General features: G+C 37.1%; 1 protein-coding gene across 2 annotated transcripts in view; it reads right to left on the bottom strand.

Moving 5' to 3' along the window:
- Positions 1-21,451, bottom strand: part of SH2D4B (SH2 domain containing 4B) — a 62,032-nt gene that overhangs the window by 23,123 nt on the left and 17,458 nt on the right. For both annotated transcript variants that reach the window (XM_050305458.1, XM_050305459.1), the window contains exons 4-6: positions 15,918-16,062; positions 7,582-7,792; positions 4,614-4,741 (exon numbers count right to left, since the gene is read on the bottom strand). In XM_050305458.1, coding sequence (XP_050161415.1) covers positions 4,614-4,741; positions 7,582-7,792; positions 15,918-16,062 — 484 coding nt within the window. The remainder of the gene's footprint in view (positions 1-4,613; positions 4,742-7,581; positions 7,793-15,917; positions 16,063-21,451) is intronic.

Here is a 21,451-nt window from a genome sequence, read left to right as displayed (position 1 = left end):
TGCTACAGCAGATGCTTAGCGAACGTGCATACAGCCACCCCACAGACAGGCAGCGAAAAAATTCTGTATTATACTCACTACATGTCTGAAAGATTGCTGTTATACTGCAGATAAATAACATCAACTATCATAAAATATTGGCTTCAACTAAAATAGGGGAATATTTCGAGATCAGCACCCTTTGCAAAGAGCAATGCTGCTGTGTTATAAATGGAAAATATCAAAATGCAGAACAAAATATGTGAGAGTGAAAAGCCTAACATCTGAAGCTGAAAATATCAAAATTATCTAAAATAACAGCTGATAAACTAGTTGGAATGGGAAAAAAAGTGCTGAAGCAGATTTCAAGCACAAGAGAAAGGTTAAAGGACAAAACGAAAGATGAAGGAAACAAATGGAAGTGCTGCCTGTTTCAGCCATCAGCAGCCTTTTGTTAAACAGTTATGGGAGGAAGGGGCCTCTACTTTTTTCGCCATATGGAATTCTATTCCCAGTGTTTTATGCCTGCAGTAAACTGAAAACTTCAATTTGCTAGAGTCTGTGGTAAAGTTTGGCAAAACTCTTCAACCTCTAGAGAAGGATGGTAACTTTCCTTTTAGTTGGCATGGGTCACGCAGCGGTTTGAAAAAAAAAAAATCCAGTTCAAAGTTAAACTTGGCCAAAAAATGAGCCTTTCTCCCCTTTCAGCCCATCCGAGAGACAAACCTGCCATCCTAAGCACCAATTTACTTTCTGACTTTCAGAGCATACCCCAAACTCAGATCTTGGCACAGAATGCTTTGAATTCAGATTGACTAAAACATTTTACAACTTGATACAACATTAAGATGTTTGATTCATCTGCCCATACTCATCAATTAGCAGGTAAGAAATCAGTAAAATTATTAACTTCCTGGTTATCAAACTGAGCAGAATTTACCTTTAATTATATTTAGACCAATTTCTTAGTTCTCATAGTAAAAAAAAAATCAAAGCCATAATTCTTTTCACTCAAATCTAAGGCAACCTAAGGCAACTATTAAACCTAAGGCAACTATTAAACAGTACAAAAGAAACAGCTGTTTTGTACAAGAGATATAGACACTAATTACCTTCTATCCCAAGAAAGTCTCAGTGACACCTTAATTGTTTGCTCTGGTTCTTCCTTGTTTTAGCATTATAAGTGCTGAGCATCATTGCTCTGTGGCCACAAAGTGAGCATAAGCTCCCTTAAAATAAGGTTCATTACTTCCCAATCCAGATTATATCATTTTATGATTTATGACAGGATTAAACATGGTTTTAAGCTATAAAAGCCATTTAAAAATAGATATTTAAAATTTTATTTTTCTTTAAAAACTTTTTAAAAGTTATTCTAGACTGAAGAGGTAAATGACCTGGGTTTTGGTAGGGATATACTATTCAAACATAGCAAAAAGATGAATTTACATCCATAATTCAGCTCTACATTACAGTTTGTATCTTTACCATGTCCATTTTTTTAACCAAGAAGACAGTAAAGGCTATTCAAAATGAGCTAAAAACATCTGCTGGAGTTCACATAACTGATTATAATTTCAAGAGACAAATAGAGATGGATGAAGTTGAAGCCAATATTCACTTAAGGAGTAACTTTTTGTGAATAAAGAAGGAAATGCTCAGATTTTAAAGACTTTACTGCAGGTTTTACCACACTGCTTCAAATGAAACATTTTGTAGTGATTCTTCAAATGAAGACAAAAGGAAAACGTCAGGTACATTAAGCATGCCACATGCTACCCTTTGTCCCATACCATGAAAATGCCCCAGACAACATACGTTTTGAAACAGAACCCAGATCAGTTTGATGACTGGAAGTGGAAAATATGACAAATATATAAGAATAAAGACATTTTTGCATTATTACTTGGACTTCCTTATTTTAGCTGAACACATTCTGTCTCAAGGCTTTAATCTCTGTATAACTAGAAAATATGATATGTCCGTAGTACAATTTGAAGACAGTGAATTGGCTAATGCTTAAATTTAGCTAAAAATCTGAACAAGCTGACAGTCAAAGCAGGTAAGCCAAGGTCTATTGACCCCAGAAAAAACATGTAATTCTGTAAGAAACTAATATCTAGTTTCTCAGTATTGTATAATAGCTCTCTTAGTGCATTGCATTTTAAAAGCCCTTAATGTGAGGCAGAATATGCAGCTCCCATTTTATTGTCCAAAACTGGGACGTAAGAAAATACAGAAATTATTCAAGGATGTGAAGGACCTGATTACACCTTTTTTGAGAGATGCTTGAGGTTTTAAGAACCTGTCAGCACAACACTAGACAACAGTGAATATTAGGCAGCAGTTCTTCCCACAGAAACATCCACCTATCCAAATGATGATTATATAATTGCCCCAGTGGCTCAAGTTGTCAGTCATAATTCTTAGCTTTGCAGAACAGCTTTCATTTGTGTTGCAAATTTCTTATACAAGTCAGATACAATTTCACTGTACTTTTAAAATACACAATAATAATAAAAAGTCATAGATAATGTCCTGGTACCCTAAATATAATACAAAATAACACATGGAAGATGCTAAGTAGGTCTATACAATAGAAATCAAAATCTTACTTCTAATAAGAAGTAAATAAAGAATAGAAAAATGATTTTTGTCAGGATCAAAAGGAGTTTGGTTGACTTCTCCTCCCTACTTCCCCATGCCCTCAAATTGGAGCCCAATTCAATGAAAAGAATATGAGTTTTTCCTGGAGAACAATGTTCATATGTTCATACTTCCTAATATTTTGTTCCAATGCTTTTGTTTGTTTGTTTTCCCTCAAAGTTTGTCTACCTTACAAAATGTAACAGGCACCTCATAACACTGCCAAACACTGAGCACTGGGCCTGTAAGAACCTGATGTTTGGATTCCACCACTGCACAAGAGTTCAAAGGCAGCTGCATTGATCACCACGGTTACAATGAACCTGACCAGAGCTACAGAAGCCAAAACAACTAACCCAGCAAACAGGGACCAAAGCAGCACTCAGTTGGATCCCTGCAAGTAAACCCACTGAGCTTTAGGCTGGGAGTGTGCCTTGATTATCTCTGTCGGGCTCCTTGAGTGGGAGAAGGAGGAACAAGGTACTTTGCTCACTTTTATAAATGTCATTGCACAGTCACAGTTTGAGATATGAACAGCACAGTCTGAGAAACTAAAGAATAATCACGAATGCCTCAGTTTTTGCAGTGATTAACAGACTAGTCCAGAAGCCACTGAAATTAGTAGAAAGACTGCACACGCATTAGCTCAAGCCCAGACACCTTCTTAAGGCGTGAATTATCGTTCATAACTACCTATGGCAATGCACATGGATGTCAACTTCCCATATGCAGGGAAAACATTTACCGTTGGACCACACAGAGAGATCATGGTTAAAAGTACTTTTGAAAAATACCCACAAATGAAATTTTAATCAGTTTGTCTCTCAGAAAGCAACCACACCAAATGTCTTCTGTAAGAAAACAAACAACCGTGTCTGCATCGTTGTTCATAAGAAATGGAAGTATGTAGCATTTACAAGCTATACATAACTGACTCCAGTGTCTTTGGACTAATTAAACCAATGAAGCTAGCAGCTAGCAGCTTACTGATGTCTTTTAACACAGAAGGATTTGTGTATCATAAAAAAAAAATCTGAAATACACAAAACACTAAACTTGTTTAGAAATCTTCCTTGTCTGGTTCAGTTTAGAACACCCACACATCTTCGTCTTAGGCATAGAGAACCATGAATCAGATCAGGGTCAGCTTGGTGCTTTGAACAAAGCTATATAAGACCAAAAGCAGCAATGAAAAAAGAAAAAAAATTGAGATTTAACTCTAAAATCTTTCTAGTTTCTCAATTAAGCTAGAATTCTTTCTTGTTTTTTGTTTAATGTCTAAGAATAATGAGTATAAAGATCACTGCTAATACCTATGAAAATAAAATCTCTTACCTGTGAATTTGATATCAAAGATTTAGCTGGATAACAAATTTTATACAGAGTAAAAGTCTCAGAGATAGGAATTCAATCACACTCAGGAAATTATGGATCTGTACTAGAGGTTTTTTCCCATTTCATGAAAACTGTCTAAAATCTCACACTTTCAATTATTTTTGAGAAAACAAATTCAATAATTTTTGTTTACTAAAGGAAGCAAGACAGAAAAAATGCTGCCAAAGTTTACAAAGTACAGCAGGGATTAAACATACATAAGTTTAAGTCCTTCTTGCAAATCAAGAAAGTTAAAAACTTGAATGTCAGTCGTCACTACACTATTCCCCAGTTTATTTTGGAGTCCTTCTCACCCTATCTCAGTCTCACTACTCCTGCTTGGCTTGCTATTTTACAGCAAGTATATTTTGGCCAAAATAGTCCTCAAAAAAACTCTGGTGATACGAGTCCCAAATTAGTCTACTTAATCATAAAAGATAAAACAGGAAAATCATGTGCTGTTAATAGGAAAGATGTAAAAATCTTGTTTTAACAGGCACTCGGTTTCACAATGTCAGTAGACTTTCTTTTTTGGGATGAAAGCTGGAAACATTTATTTCCAGAGCATATGCTCACAGCTCTCTTATACAAGAAATAAAGAATCAGTGTATTACCATGAAACCATTGAGCAATCCTGTTGGTGTTCCTCTCAAACCCAGCACGTCGGGGGATCTGCTCTTCTTTGAACCAGCGGATGATGACATCTCGGGAGAAGGGTCGGGATGGACGCTCCCAGATGTTACTGCATTGAAAGAGAGAATTAGTAGTGCACAAAAACAAGAGATAATATAAATTTTAATTATCTTTTTTTTGCACATTTACAACACATACAGCTTCAAAATGGCCAGTGTAACTTTGTTCAGTATAACTCACTGAACAACTTAAACCTTTTCAAAATCTATTAAAAGTATTTTGAGTTTTTACGGAAACAACAATATTGTGACTTTTACATTTGCAATGGAACCTTAGACATTTTTTAAGCACAGAACTTAAACTGAAAACCAGTTTATCACAAAAGATGCAATGGATATTTCAGTCAATTTTCCTTTTCCACCACGTTTTTATTCCAAGATAAACACTCATGTGCAAATTTTATTTTTTTACTTAAAGTATACTCCTCTTCACTGGCAAGAAATTCTAAATCAGAATCAGCTATAATACATTGTGTCTCCAAACCACTAAGCACAAGAGAGGGAATGTTTTGTTTAAACCCACATATTCCCTTTGCATTCTCTACTTGAATGCCTCCCTTACTCTTTCTACGCATTACACCTTCTGTGTATTTCTGATAGTAGGAGACAAATCAGATAAAATATGTGGAAGATCCATACAACTGCCACAAATAAGGTGTAAGGTGTACCACATCAAATTCAAGTATGGTGATATGCAGCTGAGTCCTCCTTTCAGCTTATCTTGCTGTTACTTAAACTAGTGACTAGTTCTATTGATATCAAGTGATGAAGCCCACAGTGAATGTAATAGCTATTGCTGAATTACATGAATGTATGTGAGTAGATCTGACTGTATCTTCAAATTAACTGTAAAATTTGAAGGTACAACCATAAGTGGGGGGGAAGGGAGAATTCAGTTACAGATACAAACTGAAAAAAGCAAAAAACAAACACCACGTTTCTTGTTTCTCGTTTTTCAATACATTATATAAAGAAACAAAAAATCCCTTAAATTACAGGGCTATACAGTCCATTCTTGTTCCTTAACTCGTTTCTCTCTAATTCAGTTAAGTTTTGAACAACCTGTCACATCCATAATTTTTCCTGCCCTAGGCCAAATCTCAAAATTACTGTGTCAGTTTCTCTACAGCTTCTGTGCTCAAGCTTGTTCAATAGGGGCAGGAAGAAAGAACTACAAGCCACAGAAGTAAAAATAAAACACCACAGTAGGCAAAAGGATAAAAGTGAACAGGCAGGCCAAAGAGTTTCATCAGGAGGAGAATGCTCAGCAAAGTAAAAGAGACAGTAGGAAAAAAAAAATCAAATGGTTTTCTATATAGCTACGCAGAAATAAGAGAGAGATATCTCAAGCAAAAATAAAAGAATACTATTTCCATGTGGCTTTTAAAAGAAATGACAAGGCAAGGTAAAACACTAAAGGAGCAATACTTCATGTTGAAAAACTTAGAGACGTAACACTGAACCTACATTCCCTTGAGGCAAAAAAACTGTCTCATAGCTACGGTAAATATCAACACAGTGTGCATCTCTCCTTGACCTCCCAGGGCACTGGCAAAGTAAAATCTTTCCATACCAGTGTAAGCTGTGAGGAGTTGAACTGTACACATTTATGTATATTCAATATTCAAGCATTTGTTAAAAGTAACTTTTAAGTTTCTTGACAACTTCACAATCAAGCCATGGCTAGACAATAAGAAGTCTTAATAGATAAGAAAAATAATTACTGCCTCATTTTTGCAGTATAAACATAGCTTAGAAACAGATAAATAATATTGAATGTGAGCTGGACAATGATCGAAATACTTTTCAGCTTCTTTTTAGGTTCTTTTTGGAAATTATCTATCTAGCACCACCAAATTCTATAGTAAATAACTTCACGATAGAACTCAGAACTTCAGGTCAAAGATATGAACTGTCTTTTCTCAAAATTTGCCACTTATACTGGTGTTTTTACTACTTCAGTTTGAAGGAGAGTTTAAGCAGTTTGGGAAAATAATGAGAGACTTCCTTTGACAAATTAAACTGATGGTAACTTTAAAGATCCTGGTCACTCAAAGTGAAATTCTGATTCCTCCTCAAACTGGGAGTTTTGGTTGCTGTTACGGGAGAGTTTCTATGCCTTAATACAGCAGAGCAAAGAACTCCAGAAAACATTTCCAAACAATGGAGTATCAGTGGTACTGCACTGACTGGGAAGTAAAAAGAATGTAATAGGACTCTTTTCTTTCTGAGCTTGGATAGTTGTTTCTGGGATTATTTAGTTTTTTTAGAATTTAATGTTACCATCCTGTCAGTGCTCACGTTGCCTTTATCACCACATGAAGCCAAACTAATGGTGTAAGCAACAATCAGTAAAAGAGGAGAGTGATTAGTCAGCCTCCTAGCACTCATCTGCCAGTTCAAATTCTGTTCCTCTTCTACAATTTCTGGTGCTCCCTAAATAGTCATATGAAAGATTAATAAATAACAAAGACGCTGGATTTGGCCAGAAAAGAAAACAAAAACCTAAAACCTCCTGAAACTTAGGACAGCTCTCTGTAAAATAGAGCTATTAAGCACCAGGCAATTTTAGGCTTGAGGCTTAAGACTTGCCTAAGAATTTGTCCATTTGACTTCTCTGTGCCACAGCCTCACATACTGATTTAATACTGACATTTCAAGGACTCATCTCTCTGTGTGTGAATTTTAAGAAATCTGTCTGAAAAACAAATGGTGTTTAGTTTACATTAACATGTTTTTGTTTTCCTTTAAACATTCTTTTTCTGGTCACAGCGAAGCAGCAAGACTGAGAATTCCCAGTGACTGAAGAACAGCTTATTGAGATGGTGGGAACTGGAGAGGGAGCCATTCAACAGAAAACTGTTTCAAAGTCACTCCTGTACAAACCAACCTGGGCGCTGCAGAGAGAGAGAGCAAAGGACTTGCACTATTGTTGTTCAGTTTTATCTCCTGGTCGTTGTTCAGGTTTGTCCCCTGGAACAAGTTACTCAGGCCAGCCACTCTTCCCTTCTGGATGGCACGCAGCGATTGCCGTCGGTATTCATCCCGCGCCCTGCGCGCTTTGTGGCTTCTCTCCTCATCTGCAGCCTTGGAGCGGCGCACTGGGTGGAACGAATGGGGAGGTTGGGGAGGAGAGACTTTAGAAAGACAAACAGCCATTTACTTACTCCTTTCCTTACAGAACAACTAACTACCTTTATTCCTATATGACCTGGTTTTAAGGATGTATAAATTACAATGCATTGCACCAAAGGCTGGATGACATTCCTGGTGCTTCAAATACAGCTCTACCACTAGAAGAAGACAGCCAGACTCGAGATATCAATGATCTGATCACTACTGGCAATAACTGAGCCTCTAACATACTGTGATTACATCTGACCTTGCTTTGGCTGTAATAAGAGAAATTCTGCTTCAGGACATCTTTTCCATTGGCACTGCATCAAGTTCTATGTTCCAAGAAAGGATTTTAATTGCTGCTTTAAATTAAGTTTGGGTTTAACAGAATTCTTTGCCTCTATGAACATAAGTAGAATTGAAGGAGGTACTCCCAAAATTTACAATTATTGAAACTAACAAGTAGGTTGCATTTTCTGTCAGTGTTGTTTTCTTTCTGAAAAGCATATGCTATCTTTGTCACAGTACTTGTAGTCACAGAAGTTTCCTACTCAAAAATTCAGCCTAAAAATGGTTTCATCAGTAACAAAAGATAAATTAGTAACCATTGGAAAAGGCATGCTGATGCTATGGTTGGGGTTGTCTCACACTTCAGTCTCTGAAATTGTATATAAAGAAAGAGAATCTCTATTGAAAGATTTAATACACACCTAACAATGGCAATGACCAGGGAGTTACCCATTTCTACAACCTGAAATGAGGGTTGCTGTTCCAGCCACTGCAGGTCAGGTATCTTTTACTAAAGTTTCTTCATTTTTAAACTAATGTACTAACAATCCTGTCTTTGAAATGGTATAACTTAAATGCACCAAGAATTGTATTGCAAATACTCGTCATGTATCAGCTCTTTTCTGGTGCCTCAAGCCCCATTTAGATGATTTTTTGAGTCACAAATAACTGCAGGCAGGCAAAATTTTCCAATGCAAAACAAACCCTTAACATCCAGTGAAGCAAATACTAAAGAAGCTAGCTATTGCCTCCAGTAGCAATTAGCAATCCTGCCATGACTATCCTGCCTTAGATCATACCCAGTTCATAAAGTGCACACGCTATTTCTTACTCCACTGTGACTGTACCTGTGACTAGGAATGCATGATATAACACAGTTGCATTTCATTAGGCTGTTTGCATCCCTCTGGTTTACACTCCCAATTTAAAGCAAGCAGAAATATAAATCGATTTGTCCAAATTATGAGAAGGTGTATTGGAATCAAGCAATAAAAGCACTCAAAGCCAAATGAAATTAAATAAAACCTTGTGGGCAAATGAGAGAAAGAGAAAAGACCTTTAAGCTTAGATTTATATAATATTATCATAAGTAGAAAGATATATAGAACTGAAAGCTCATCAAGATAGCATAGTAAATGAGTCATAGATGCTTCACATGTATACAACTGGCAGGATTTCAGTTTCACTTAACCACATACCCTGTATTTTGAGATAAACCAAGTAACAAACAATTGTATAGCACAGAAAACATGAGTAACAGACTTCACTATTTATTTCACAGGTCATCATTTTTAAGGGTAGATAATGTCATTTAAATACGCTACTTCAATGGCTCGAGTATATTAGCTACAACATTTCTTTGATTTATCCCTTGTAAAAGCACTCAGTAATGGCCACATTAAACATGAACTTTGTGTTTGCAGCACGAGGAGAGACTGCAAGGAAGATGAGTGCAATGCAACTCGGCAAGGCATTTAGAAACCGGTCATTGCCACAATCACAATATACAGATTGAGGGCAGGCTGCCTGGAGATTCATGGGATTCTTTTCTACTGATGTACAGGCTGCCTGGCAATGAAAAAAGCAAACTACCTTCATGCCCCACTTTCCTCAGCAACAGACACTCTTTTCAACAGACATTCCTACTGTATTTTTGCTCTCTAATAAATCTGTACCATCAGAAGCTGATGACTTGGGCTACATTTTCCCAAACTGTAAAGCTTCTTATCACAAAACTATGGGGAGAGGTAGCACAGTTTGCAACTGTTAAATACCAACATTTCAACTTCCAGAAAACCTTTGGATTGTATGTATTTGTATTTATGAACATATGCATGCATGTACATATGTGTTTGTGTCTGTATATATGTCAGGATGGGGAAGGCTATATACAGATTTTTAGATTTATATCTATATATTTATATAGTCATGTCTTTCCCATTAAGAAGAATTTTTATTGAAATTTCCCAGGTGAGGTATCTGAAGAATTCTATCACTGACCATAGGGATGCATAGGGTCTCTCAATCCCATTTTTTCTCATTACTGGAGTCCTGACCTTCTCCCTCTCCCATTCCTTACAGTTATTCCCTGAAACATTCCTCTCTTTCCCCTATCTTTCAAAGTCATCCAGAACAGCTTCTACTGTGAACCTGCTTTGCTATGTTATCCTAAGTTACTTTTAAAACTCTGACTTGTCAAGGGACTTTGCAGGCAAATAATCAAAGCCACTGGCACGAATAACTGGTTTTGGTGACTGGAAATAGTATCGTGGATAAAGCCATTGCAGTCAGGAACCTGCAAAAAGGTTTTTCACTACACTCCAGACAAAGTAATGTGTGTCACATGAACCATCCTCCCATACTGACACTTCCCACCAGTTTCTCTATCTTGAGAATGTCACTCAAAGTCTGAAGGTAAATCTGGACTCTATTTCTGTACCAGATTTTTCTTATAATAGAATTTTGTGAATCTTCATATTTCTGTCTTTGGCTCTGAACCATCTCACTAGGAATAAGAACTTTATGTCTGGATCAAGTCTAGCACAAATATTTTAAGATAGAAAAAGCCAAAATTCTGCATTACTTGTATTTTGAGAGACATCATAGCCTTTCTCACAATAAGAAAGCAAAAGTAGTCGGGACTTCTAGTACTCCCTTAAATAGGAACAGGTTATTGTTCTTAACTGGCTGTCCTTTTACAGTAAATGTACTTCTGGCATGACCCCTGTGCAAAACACTAAATTCAATAGTCAGTGTTTTCACTAGGGAGATTAGATATATGAAAAAAATCTTACAATCTTTGAATCATCACCACAGGTCCATATATCTAGCATCAAGACTTATATCAATAATAATTTACATATTTCTTATCTTCCTTTTATATTACAGAATAATGTAAGCACTGACAAGACAGGAAAACGAGGAATTTGTTAAGCTCCCAGGAAACCTACAGTTCAGGCAGGCCCTGTAAGACCAGCTCCAACACCAGTTTTCTCTTCCAGTGTTGATGATACCAACAGGTACATTTTCCTTCAGCACTTGCAAAATGAAGCACACTTCTGTCCTGATGGCACTGTAGCTTCTGTAGAAATGCCTGAGCTGCTCATATAGGTTAGGTGTCAATATGACTGCAGCTTCAGTAGAGCAGGCCAAAAATGGGTTACCAAACCCTCCTGGAAAACTGGCAAATATATCCAAAACAGTTATCAGTATTAGAAATGAATAGTTTAAAGCCAGCTCAGGCACATCTACATGATCTGCAGTGTGAACATACTCTCCACAACAGAGAACAAACCACAAGTGGTGTGTGCAACAGCTCTTATAATCCTAGAGGTGTTTTCCCTGAAGAGTTTGTGGAAATCTATTATTCCTCTATGCTATCCTAAGTTGTCTTTTGAGCAAAAATGCAAGATTGCCTTCTAAATTTTCAGTTTGGATTGGTAAATCGCTATTAGCAGTACTGGCAAAGTTCTAATACCAAATTTTTGATATAGATGAGGATTAATTCATGCTGCACTGCACATGATCACATAACTTGTGAAAGACTAGGAACTCTCTATTTTCTGCAATCTATTTTGTGCTTTTGAAGAGCTATGACTTGCAGTCAGACATATGTGAAAGCAGAAAACAACATGTGCTATGATTATACATCCTAATTTTTAAATTATTTTGTTTTGGTTTTACACTCTTGTTAACAATTCTTGGAAGCTTGTTTATGAGCAATTCAAAATGACTACTTAATAGATAAAATTCAATCTTCAGATTTTCGTAGTGCACAGACAAATCACACAGTGGTATTTTGCCTTTCCTAATTGGAAAATAACTTTTCACAAATACTCTGCAATATGGCTCCAGTTCAGCAATTTTTATCTGAAAGTATTTGAATAATCCCATTCCTATTCAACAACGCACTCTGAGACCTATTGAAGTTCAGAGGGTACATACTTTATGTTAAGCACTTGCTTAGCTAATGTATAGCTGAACTGGGGACTACTCACTTCAAAATTCAGCATTTTGTCAAATGCTCCTGCCAGTAAACTCACTCTCTTGTGTTTCTGTGGAAGATAAGTACCAAATGAATTCCTTTAAAAGCCAGGCAAAAAATATATTCATAGACACATTTGCAGAAGAACATAAAAATATAACAATATTAAAGAAGCTATAATGAGTCAGCCTGGTATTCTACTTCCAACAGAGACCAAAAGTGGGTGCTTGGGGAAAGGCATAAGAATAGATCAACTCACTCATCTCTGTTTACATTTTTACTGGAATAATTTTTGTCTGCAGATGAGTAAAGTTGGTCAGATGGTATCTGAGCACTTCACTGCTTGATGCAGCTTGCAGGGATTTGTAACTGTACTAACAGAATGCTTTTTGCAACACCCAAACAGATGAATATTAACTCTACAGTTTTTTTCTATTATGTTTTGCACATTCCTCTTCTGCTTTCACAGGGAGAGGTCACTTTTAAATACCCCAGAAACATAAGAAATGGAACAGCCCACAGAAAGGTCCAAAACTAATCAGAATGTGTACCCTCCTCTATCATAGCTTAGCCTTAGTTTTCTCACTTCTCAGTCTCAAAGAATTAGAGTTCTGAACAGTGGACTCTGTGAATCAGTCTTTTCCATTATTCTCATTTTGCCAACCAATATACTTGTTCCACTTATTAACTCACAACTACCTTCTAAAATAACCCAATATATATCTATTATATGAAATCAAAGTGTATAATTGCTCTTGCAGCATCATATTTCCCCTTTAGTACTGATTTCTCTAGTTATTCTACATTTGTCATTTACTGTACTAAAAAGCATTCAAATTATGTATTTCAATTAACACAGCAGTTCTATGGGCCTTTATTGTTATCTGGCAAACAGCAGAAGCAAACTGAGCCAAACAACAGAAACTAATATTAGCAACACTTTGCTTATTGCCTTGGCAATAAACAGCTGAGGGATAATGTGATGAGGAGAGATGAATCCTCATCACATTCTAAATTCCATCTACTAAATAAGTTAGTGGTGTCATCAATATCATTGCTACATTTGCTCTCCACAATAGCTGCTCAGGCACTACTGTTCCTGTGCAGTACTGACCCCCAGCACCGCTGAACACAAAGGGTTGACTTCAAGGAGCTAAGATCCAAAGGAGTCTGGCCCTGTTCCTAATGAGCAGCATGGTTCCCACTGCAAGTGTGTAGAGGCAAAAGATGTAAATATTACATCTGCTTGTAATCCTCTTATGCATTCATGCATTTATTTAATGCTTTAAAAAGATGACTATTGGATAGCTTTGCCTGACTTCAGTAAGTTTCCTCTTGGTGTTCCATAGGTACCTGTGGACAAAAATGGAAGGATAAAAAAGAAAACCCTCTGGAACGGAAATAAAGACTGAGAAATCTGGTGAACCTGAGGTACTAATTAATTCCGCAGCAATTTCAGATGCTCCCATTTCCAGATATTTGCTACTGGCGGTCTGCTAAACATTCTGTCTTCTGCAGTAAAGTTAAGGAAATGAAAGATGTTAATATTGCTGAGGAAGCTCAATGCAAAGTCTGACAGCATGGTTTAAACTGGTCAGCAACTGGTGTGAGATAAGGCACTAAACACTCCATATCTTCAGTTGTCACACCCATTTGCTAATGGAGAACAATTCTAAGCCCTCAAACCAACTGGGATGAATGCAGACACTGAGATAAGCATAAGAGGATAAACAAGGATGTGCTACACTCCAGTCATTAGTCTGCAGTTAGTTTAATGCTAAATCAATTACTGATAACAGCATAAACTCTGGCAGCGCAGCATTTATAGTAGGCTGCAAATCCCAGCTGTGGTGCCAGTACAGAAGGTGCTGAGCTGTTGTCCCCCATGGCAGCACTACTATTGGTGACCAGGCTCAACAGCTTGAAATCAGGGGAGCTGCCCTTGGTCACCTTTAGGATAAGCAGACAGGTCTGCAGGTATCAGGGCACAGAGGCTGAGGGTGATACAATTCTTTCAGAGCACACAGAATACTTCAAAGTTTACATAAGAAAGGAGTATTGGTGGCAGACTACACCCAGCAGGTGGTGCAGTCACAAGTGTTTTGACAGAACAAAAACGCCAAAATCTTACATAGCTTATTCCTTTCTCTGTATTCTCTCATAATTCCTCTATTGCACTACTGATGTCTGTCCCTGTACAAAGAGTGCTACATGAGAAATCAGAAGCAACAATTTAAGACCTCAGTTACCTCTTTAATGCAAGGAAGAATACCTGGTTTCAGTAGTCTTTATAGTATTTTGGTTTATTGCCAATTTCAGTGTAAAGATAGACTGGATTTATTTTAATTTTATTTTTTTGACAACATGATTGTAAATGTATTTTTTTCCTTATACACCATCAAAGAAATGCTAAACTACTAGCACTAATCTCTATGCCGAGTTGACAGGTAACACTAATTTTCTACAGAACTAAAGGGTTACTTTTCCCCAAACTCATTCTGCTCTTAAATACCTAAAATACATAAATCTACAGTTTTAGTTTCCATATAAATATATACAACCAGATCTAGATAATTCTCTGGGAAATAATTACCTTCTCTTTATTGACAGTGTAATATACAGTGGTTTTATTGACCAAAAAAAACATGGCCTGTTATGAGCTTAGAAAATGGTACCACTGTATCTTATATAGATTTAATTCATGTTGTACAAATTACTCACTATCAGATCAATTCTAGGTAATAACACTTCAATAATTAGTCCTTAGGAACTAATGAAGTGATGACTAAAACCATAAAATAAACTCATTGTATATTTTGAACAATTTTTCTACCCCGTAAGGAAATAAGTAACACTACAGCAATATTTTTTTTCTATTCCCTGGGGTATTTCTTGCACGACATATCAGCTCCCTAAAACTCCATTTTTATTATTAGTTGATTAACTTTTGTGTTACATATAATTACTACAATAACCCCACAGGAGCTAATACTTTCCAGTCATTACACTTCCTTTTTCTGCAGAGTAATCAAATCAGTATAGGTGTGAGAAATGGAAAACATTCTTCCCCCACCAAAAAAATGCATAATTCTTCTTGCAAACAAATTTCCTACTTCCAAAGCCAACTGTACAATAGACACCAGATAGACAGATACTTCATTCACAGTAAGCTATTAAACATCATTTATTCATAATGCGGACCTTTCCTTATTTACAGTGTGAATGTATACATATATAGTAATATAGTTGTTCTGCTCCTTGTAGGGTTTTAAAAGTCACTAAAAAAAATTAAATTAATCACAATTACGATAGTTATAAAGAATTTCAAGGTGTCTAAAAAGGAACAGTACCTCTGTGAGTGAGATCACCATCATTAGAATTATTTTTTTTTAGATCAACAATCTAAGTATTATTTACTGTAACCTTTAGGAATGAAGCACTGATATCATAGCTTCATGCAGTTACCATGTAGAAGCAATTAAAATACAGATGAAGATGGATTTTACCTCCTCAGAGATAGCTATGGACATGCTGTCAAAATAACCGTGTCCTAAATTATTACTACTAAGCCAAAACTGTTAATTAAGTACATTAGAAAAAAAATGAATGATCTCAGTCATTGTGCACAAAAGATTTTCTGTAAGGTATTGAAATGGATTCAGAAAGAAATATGAAACTTCTGTTTATAAAGTTAAGCTGATAATCTCTGCCAAAATAATACAACTTTTTGTATTGCTCTAGGTAGAAGAGGTTTTTGGCAACACCTTTTCCATCCTACAAGTTTCCCTTTGTTTGCTTTCAGAAATACATCAATCCTGTGAAGGTAATTTACTCACACTGTTCTTCCCACTCCTGGTCATCGTCGCTGTGCTGACTGTGCTGCTGAGCTTGCTTGAGGCTCAGATACAACTCCTTTGCTCGGATTTCTTCCTGCTGCCTGATTTGTTCTTCACCCTTTTGTCTCTCCTCTTCTTCTCTTTTCTAGGCAAAATGAAGTAAGCCACAAGTGACTAAAGAGGAAGAATGTGCCCAAAGCTGGGACGCTGCTTCAGCTGCTTCCTGTGATAGACTAGCTGCATTACCCTTGGACAAATCCCTGTCTCTTCTAAACTTGGGGCTTTCACATAACACAACAGGCATAATTGAAGTTTCCTACCTCTTAGGAGGGTGTGTTTTGAGATGGTCAGCTATCGTAGGAATGAGGAATATGAAAGTATCTAAAATCTGAAAACTGTATGGAAAAATGTTTTATCACATGACCCCAAAGTCTGTATTATCCTACAATCCATAAGCAAAGCTTCTTTTAAGTCCACATGTAACTCCCACTGAAGATACTGCTGTATTCAAGCACTACAGAATCTGTAGAATTCAGTAACTCATTGCATTAGAACCAGCAATAGCTGGGCACAGGAAAAAAACCAAAAACCACAAAACCCAAACAAAACTCCATGATTACTTCAAACTGGAAAAGAAATTTCCAAATCTACCAAGACATTCCATCAATCAGCTGAGCTGATGTATTTGAACAAACATTTCTTAGGTTTGTACTGGTAATTTTTTTCTCTTAAGACTTGGTAAATGCAAATTCTGAAAATTAGGATCAAATGGGATTCCTCCTGCTTTCAAAGGGAAATCAGACATGTTTACCTTCTACTGTATAATATTAGTACACTGTGAACTTTATGAGAGGGTATATTTTCTAAGTTTGAAAACAAACTTTCACCACAGCAGGACCCACAGCATGACCAAAACAATCCATAGTCTATTTTAAGTACTACAAATATGAGTGGAGAGAAGAGATTTAAAAACTGAGGCCAAAATCTGACTTCTATGATTCTCTAAACTTAGTCTGTGGGTTCAGTAGATGCAAAACTGAGCTTTCATCTTGTTGTTCATAATCCTGCAAAAATTAACTTGCACTTTTTTTTTTCTATGTAGGTTCTTCTGTTCAGGCTTTAAAGATGGTACTTACCTGAAAGTTTTTGGTATAATTTTGCAACTTTTTAGGCTGAAAGGGGCTGAACTATCCAAAAACTATATTAATTCTACAAAAATATGTATTAATTAACACTTCCCTGCAGTAAATATTTTTTATTTGATAACACATTGGAAAAATCCTCATTCAAAAGCTGTCTGTCCTATCTTAACAACTGCCGGGGCACAGACAACAAAAGGCAACCCAAATATAGTACTATGAATGTTCAAACAATGGTGTTTGGACAGGCTGAGGAAGTTGAGGCTGCTCAGCTGGAAAAGAGAAGGTTGTGTGGAGACCTCACAGCAAATTTCCAGTACACGAAGGGGGCCTACAGGGAAGCTGGAGAGGGACTCTTGTTTAGGAACTGTAGTGATAGGACAAGGAGTAATGGTACAAACTGAAAGAGGGGAAATTTAGGCTGGATATTAGTTAGAAATTCCTTACTATGAGGGTGGTTAGACACTGGAACAGGTTGCCCAGGGAAATTACGGATGCTCCATCCCTGGCAGTGCTCAAGGCCAGGTTGGACAAGGCTTTGAGTAGCCTGGTCTAGTGGAAGTTGTCCCTGCCCATGGCAGGGGTGGTGGGGACCAGATGACCTTTAAAGTCTCTTCCAACCCTTAATATTCTATGATTCAAAGAACAATACATCAGGTTGCTCTTACTTCTGAGAAATAAAATCCTAGTATTGTTTTTCAGTCAAATTTAATGCTAGTATCTTTGATTATTTCTAAGATCATCCTTCCACTGTTATCTCTGGAGTCCTAAGAACATGAATTGAGTGGACAGGTCATGATTTTTGAAAAGTCAATTATTTTAGATATCACTGATTTTAAAGCCCAGCAGCTTCCTCAGAAAAAAAAAAAAAGAAATAAAATTTTAATATCCCTATAGAGTTAGTGATTCCATATTTCAGTTGCTAGTAAATGGTTTTGTTCCCTTCTTGGAAAAAGTATGAGATCAGCTATTCTTTATTCTTATGAGGAGAATATTTATTTACTTAGCTTCACTACCTAAAACAATTCAATACATCTAAGCTATCTTTTCAGGAAGATGGACAGACACAAGGGTAATCCTGGGTTATCAAAATGTTTTATATTCAACCTCTCAAACCACGAGGTAAAATTTAATATAGAGGAAGGAGGAAAAATCAATCTCACAGCAGTTTCCCTGAATCACACAGAGTTTTGTTATAAGTTTGGGGTTGTTTGTTAATGTAGCTATAATTGAAGCATTTCTAGTAAAAAGATGAAGTGTGTAGAGAAAACCAAACAAACAAAAAATACAAACTGGAAAAAAAAAAACCTCCACCAAAAACTAGAATTCAGATAGAGTTTGAGTTCTTAATGGAAAGCAGAATGCCTACCAAGAAAATCCTACCTCCTTTTTTTTTTTTTTTTTTTCTGAAAAGAGGAAGGTTTTAGTCAAAGAAGAGACAACTTAACTAGAAAAACTTAATACTGGTACTTGATTCTGAATTCACCAAAACTTCATCATATAATTTTTCTTCCTAAAGAAAGTTTTAATTTATCTTTATTTAATTAGTGCATGGATGCACATGCAAGTACATTGTACAACTCCTTAAAGGTGTGTGAGAAGAAACAACCCTTGCTAGAGTGACACAGGAAAGAACAGTGATCCTTTGGTCAAGGATGATTAAATAGTGTGTGTATTTACAATGAACAACAACTGGACTTCTCACATTTACTCTACTGGAAGAACACAGCAAACCATTTATTTGCTTCTCCCCGTGAACTCAATCCTGCACATCAGAGCTGAGAGCAAAGAGCTGTAATAACCTACAAACATCACCTTCTGCCTGACTGCCGAGAGAGATTGTACTCTGTGCCGTGTCCCTTTCAGCTCCTCCAGAATAATTAGGAAGCTGGCAATTCAGTACAGAGTGGCAAATTGCCAAGAAATACCAACCTGAAGAAACAAATCACAGTGACAATTCAACAGACAGCAGTAATCCTCTCAGGTATTAACTCCACTGGAGAATTTGAACATGCTAAATGGTCTTATCTATCCTCTGGCAGTTGAGAATTTACCACAAACTTATTACTGTCTATGTGTGCCTCACTGTGTTCGATAACTTTGCTATGGACAGCTCTAAGTAACATTTAATATTAGCCATGGTTAGGTTCTAATGTTTCAGTCCAAGGCAGATGAGAGGAGATTAGGTCAGCATTTAGTTTTTGCTGCAGAAAGATTTAAAACATACACCGAGGAAGAGCCAAAATAGAGTAGTGGGTTTTTTTACAATGGAAAACTGGGCTCCTGGCTGCCTTGGGTCTTGGGGTCTCTCTGGGGAGTCTTACAGGGTGCAGGGCAGCTGAATGACCAGCACCTGGCTCAAGGCAAAGCCCATAAGGTGATTTTTGTTGCAACAGTCCTCTCTGAAAAAAGGATGCCTGGTATTCCCTCAGTGCTTCAGGCTGGCAAGAAGTATCTTTGGCAGCCCTGAAAGTTACAACTGCTGTGAATCTCCTGAACCCACTTAATAATCACCCCTGTGCCGGGGCAGGCATTCAGGCTACCTGCCACAGAGCTGAGGGCCCTTAGGACTCCCTCCTCTGAAGAAAATCTGGCAATCCCAGGGTGCCCAGCTGCAGGACAGCTGCTCTCAGGAAGGCTGGCACAGCTGGCTGAGTTCAAAGATCAGACTGCCCTGTAAACCCACCTGACAGTTTTCAACAGAGCTGTGAGTGAGTAATGGCAGAAATATGTCCAACTCCTTCCCAGCCTTTTCCTGACAAAATTCTCTCACTTGCATCAGAAAAGAAAGAGTTTGCAGAGGCATTATTTTCTTCTCTGCTACCAGTGTCTCAGAAAGGAACACAGGGTTTGCATCACTTCACTGTGCAAGTATTTGCATAGAGGCAAATGTAGTAAATGCAGCCATGCTTTATGCAGAAGAAGCATACGGATATACCCCAGGACATGCTATTCACACCTGTCTCATGCGAGGAAGCAACAACATACTCTGGTTCACAAAGACTCTCTTTTCAATGAGCTAAAAACAAAGCTAAGGACTGTTCCTAGTTGGGAGAGATCTGACATCTACTACATACACTGCAGCAGACTCTGTCTGAGTAACTTGTTATAATTCTAGTGAACATCTACTAAAAGTTTGTCTCTGGATCTTAGGGACTACTCCCAGCTTGAGTTCCTAACCTGCAAACTATCCTCCTTAGTGGTTCAGATTTTCCTATTCACTCATGAAAAATACCAAAGCTTTGCTAATTTTTACGAGCAATCCAGAATAAAGACAGTGGTTTCAGCAATGCAGTCATTACTGATGTCACCAGGGAAGAGATTTTTCTTTAAAATTAATATCACAGGTCCTCACAAGGAGGATAGAAAACCTGAAGGCCCAGTTCCCAACTGTAACTAACAGCTGCCTCATTTCCAACGTTGTTCAAGAGACAACTGCATAGAAAAAAAAAAGAATTTCTGAACTGCGGTCTCACAAAAGAAAACAAAATGAAATATTACTGAATTATTGTAATTACCACTGAAATAGCCCAACTAAGGCATTTTCAGAATGAAATGGGTGCCAAATCTCAGCAAGAAGCTGTTGTCATACTCCTAGATTCTAAATATGCTATGTTTGGGAAAGAGCTCAATGTTTTCTTGGCACAGCAAAGCACAGAGCTGAACTTACAGCTTATTTGCACTTGAAGACAACAGTCCCACTCAAGCGCTTGACTTTTATCGGAGACAGTTTTCAGATCAGGACAGAATGCTCACTGCTGCATCATAAGGAGCCCACAGTACTGCAAGTGGTGGTGATATTTTACTTTATTCATAAACTCTACACCTGGCAGTTGTCTGAAGAAAAAGGTCCACAGCTCTTTGGGGCACAGTAAAGCCCTCAGACATGGGTTGAAAGCTCATCCAAGTCAATAGGACTGAAGTGTGTTCTTTCTATTAGGCATAAGTTTAATTAGAGATTTCCTGAATTGAAGCACTAATTATCCTGTTCTTCTCTAAAGGTTGATTCTCAACCTGTCTTCTTTGAAGAGACATATTTCATCTCCCAGAGAATTTTTAAGAAGCAATCTAGCTCTGCTGTCAGCTATGCTTATATTATTAAATTTGGCAGGTATCTGATGTTGTCATAAGGACAGTACTTTACAGTTAATATTGTCTTGCTTTATATAGACCACATGAAGAGTTGAGAAATCAACTCTCTTTTAATTCTAAATGTAGCTGAAGGATACCACTCGCCCCTGGCTGGCTGACACTCACACCTTTAATTTTCCTTAGCTCTGCACATTGTTCAAGACTCCTAATGACAGCTACTGATAACAGTAGAAAATTATGCTTATGATCTCATAGCCTTTGTGAATTAGCAAAAAGATTAATGACAGTAATTGGCTTTCTTAT

The sequence above is a fragment of the Myiozetetes cayanensis genome, unplaced genomic scaffold, assembly GCF_022539395.1.
Source record: "Myiozetetes cayanensis isolate MyiCay16 unplaced genomic scaffold, myiCay2020 scf10, whole genome shotgun sequence".
Classification (NCBI taxonomy): Eukaryota; Metazoa; Chordata; class Aves; order Passeriformes; family Tyrannidae; genus Myiozetetes; species Myiozetetes cayanensis.
This window is presented reverse-complemented; position numbering and strand designations above follow the sequence as displayed.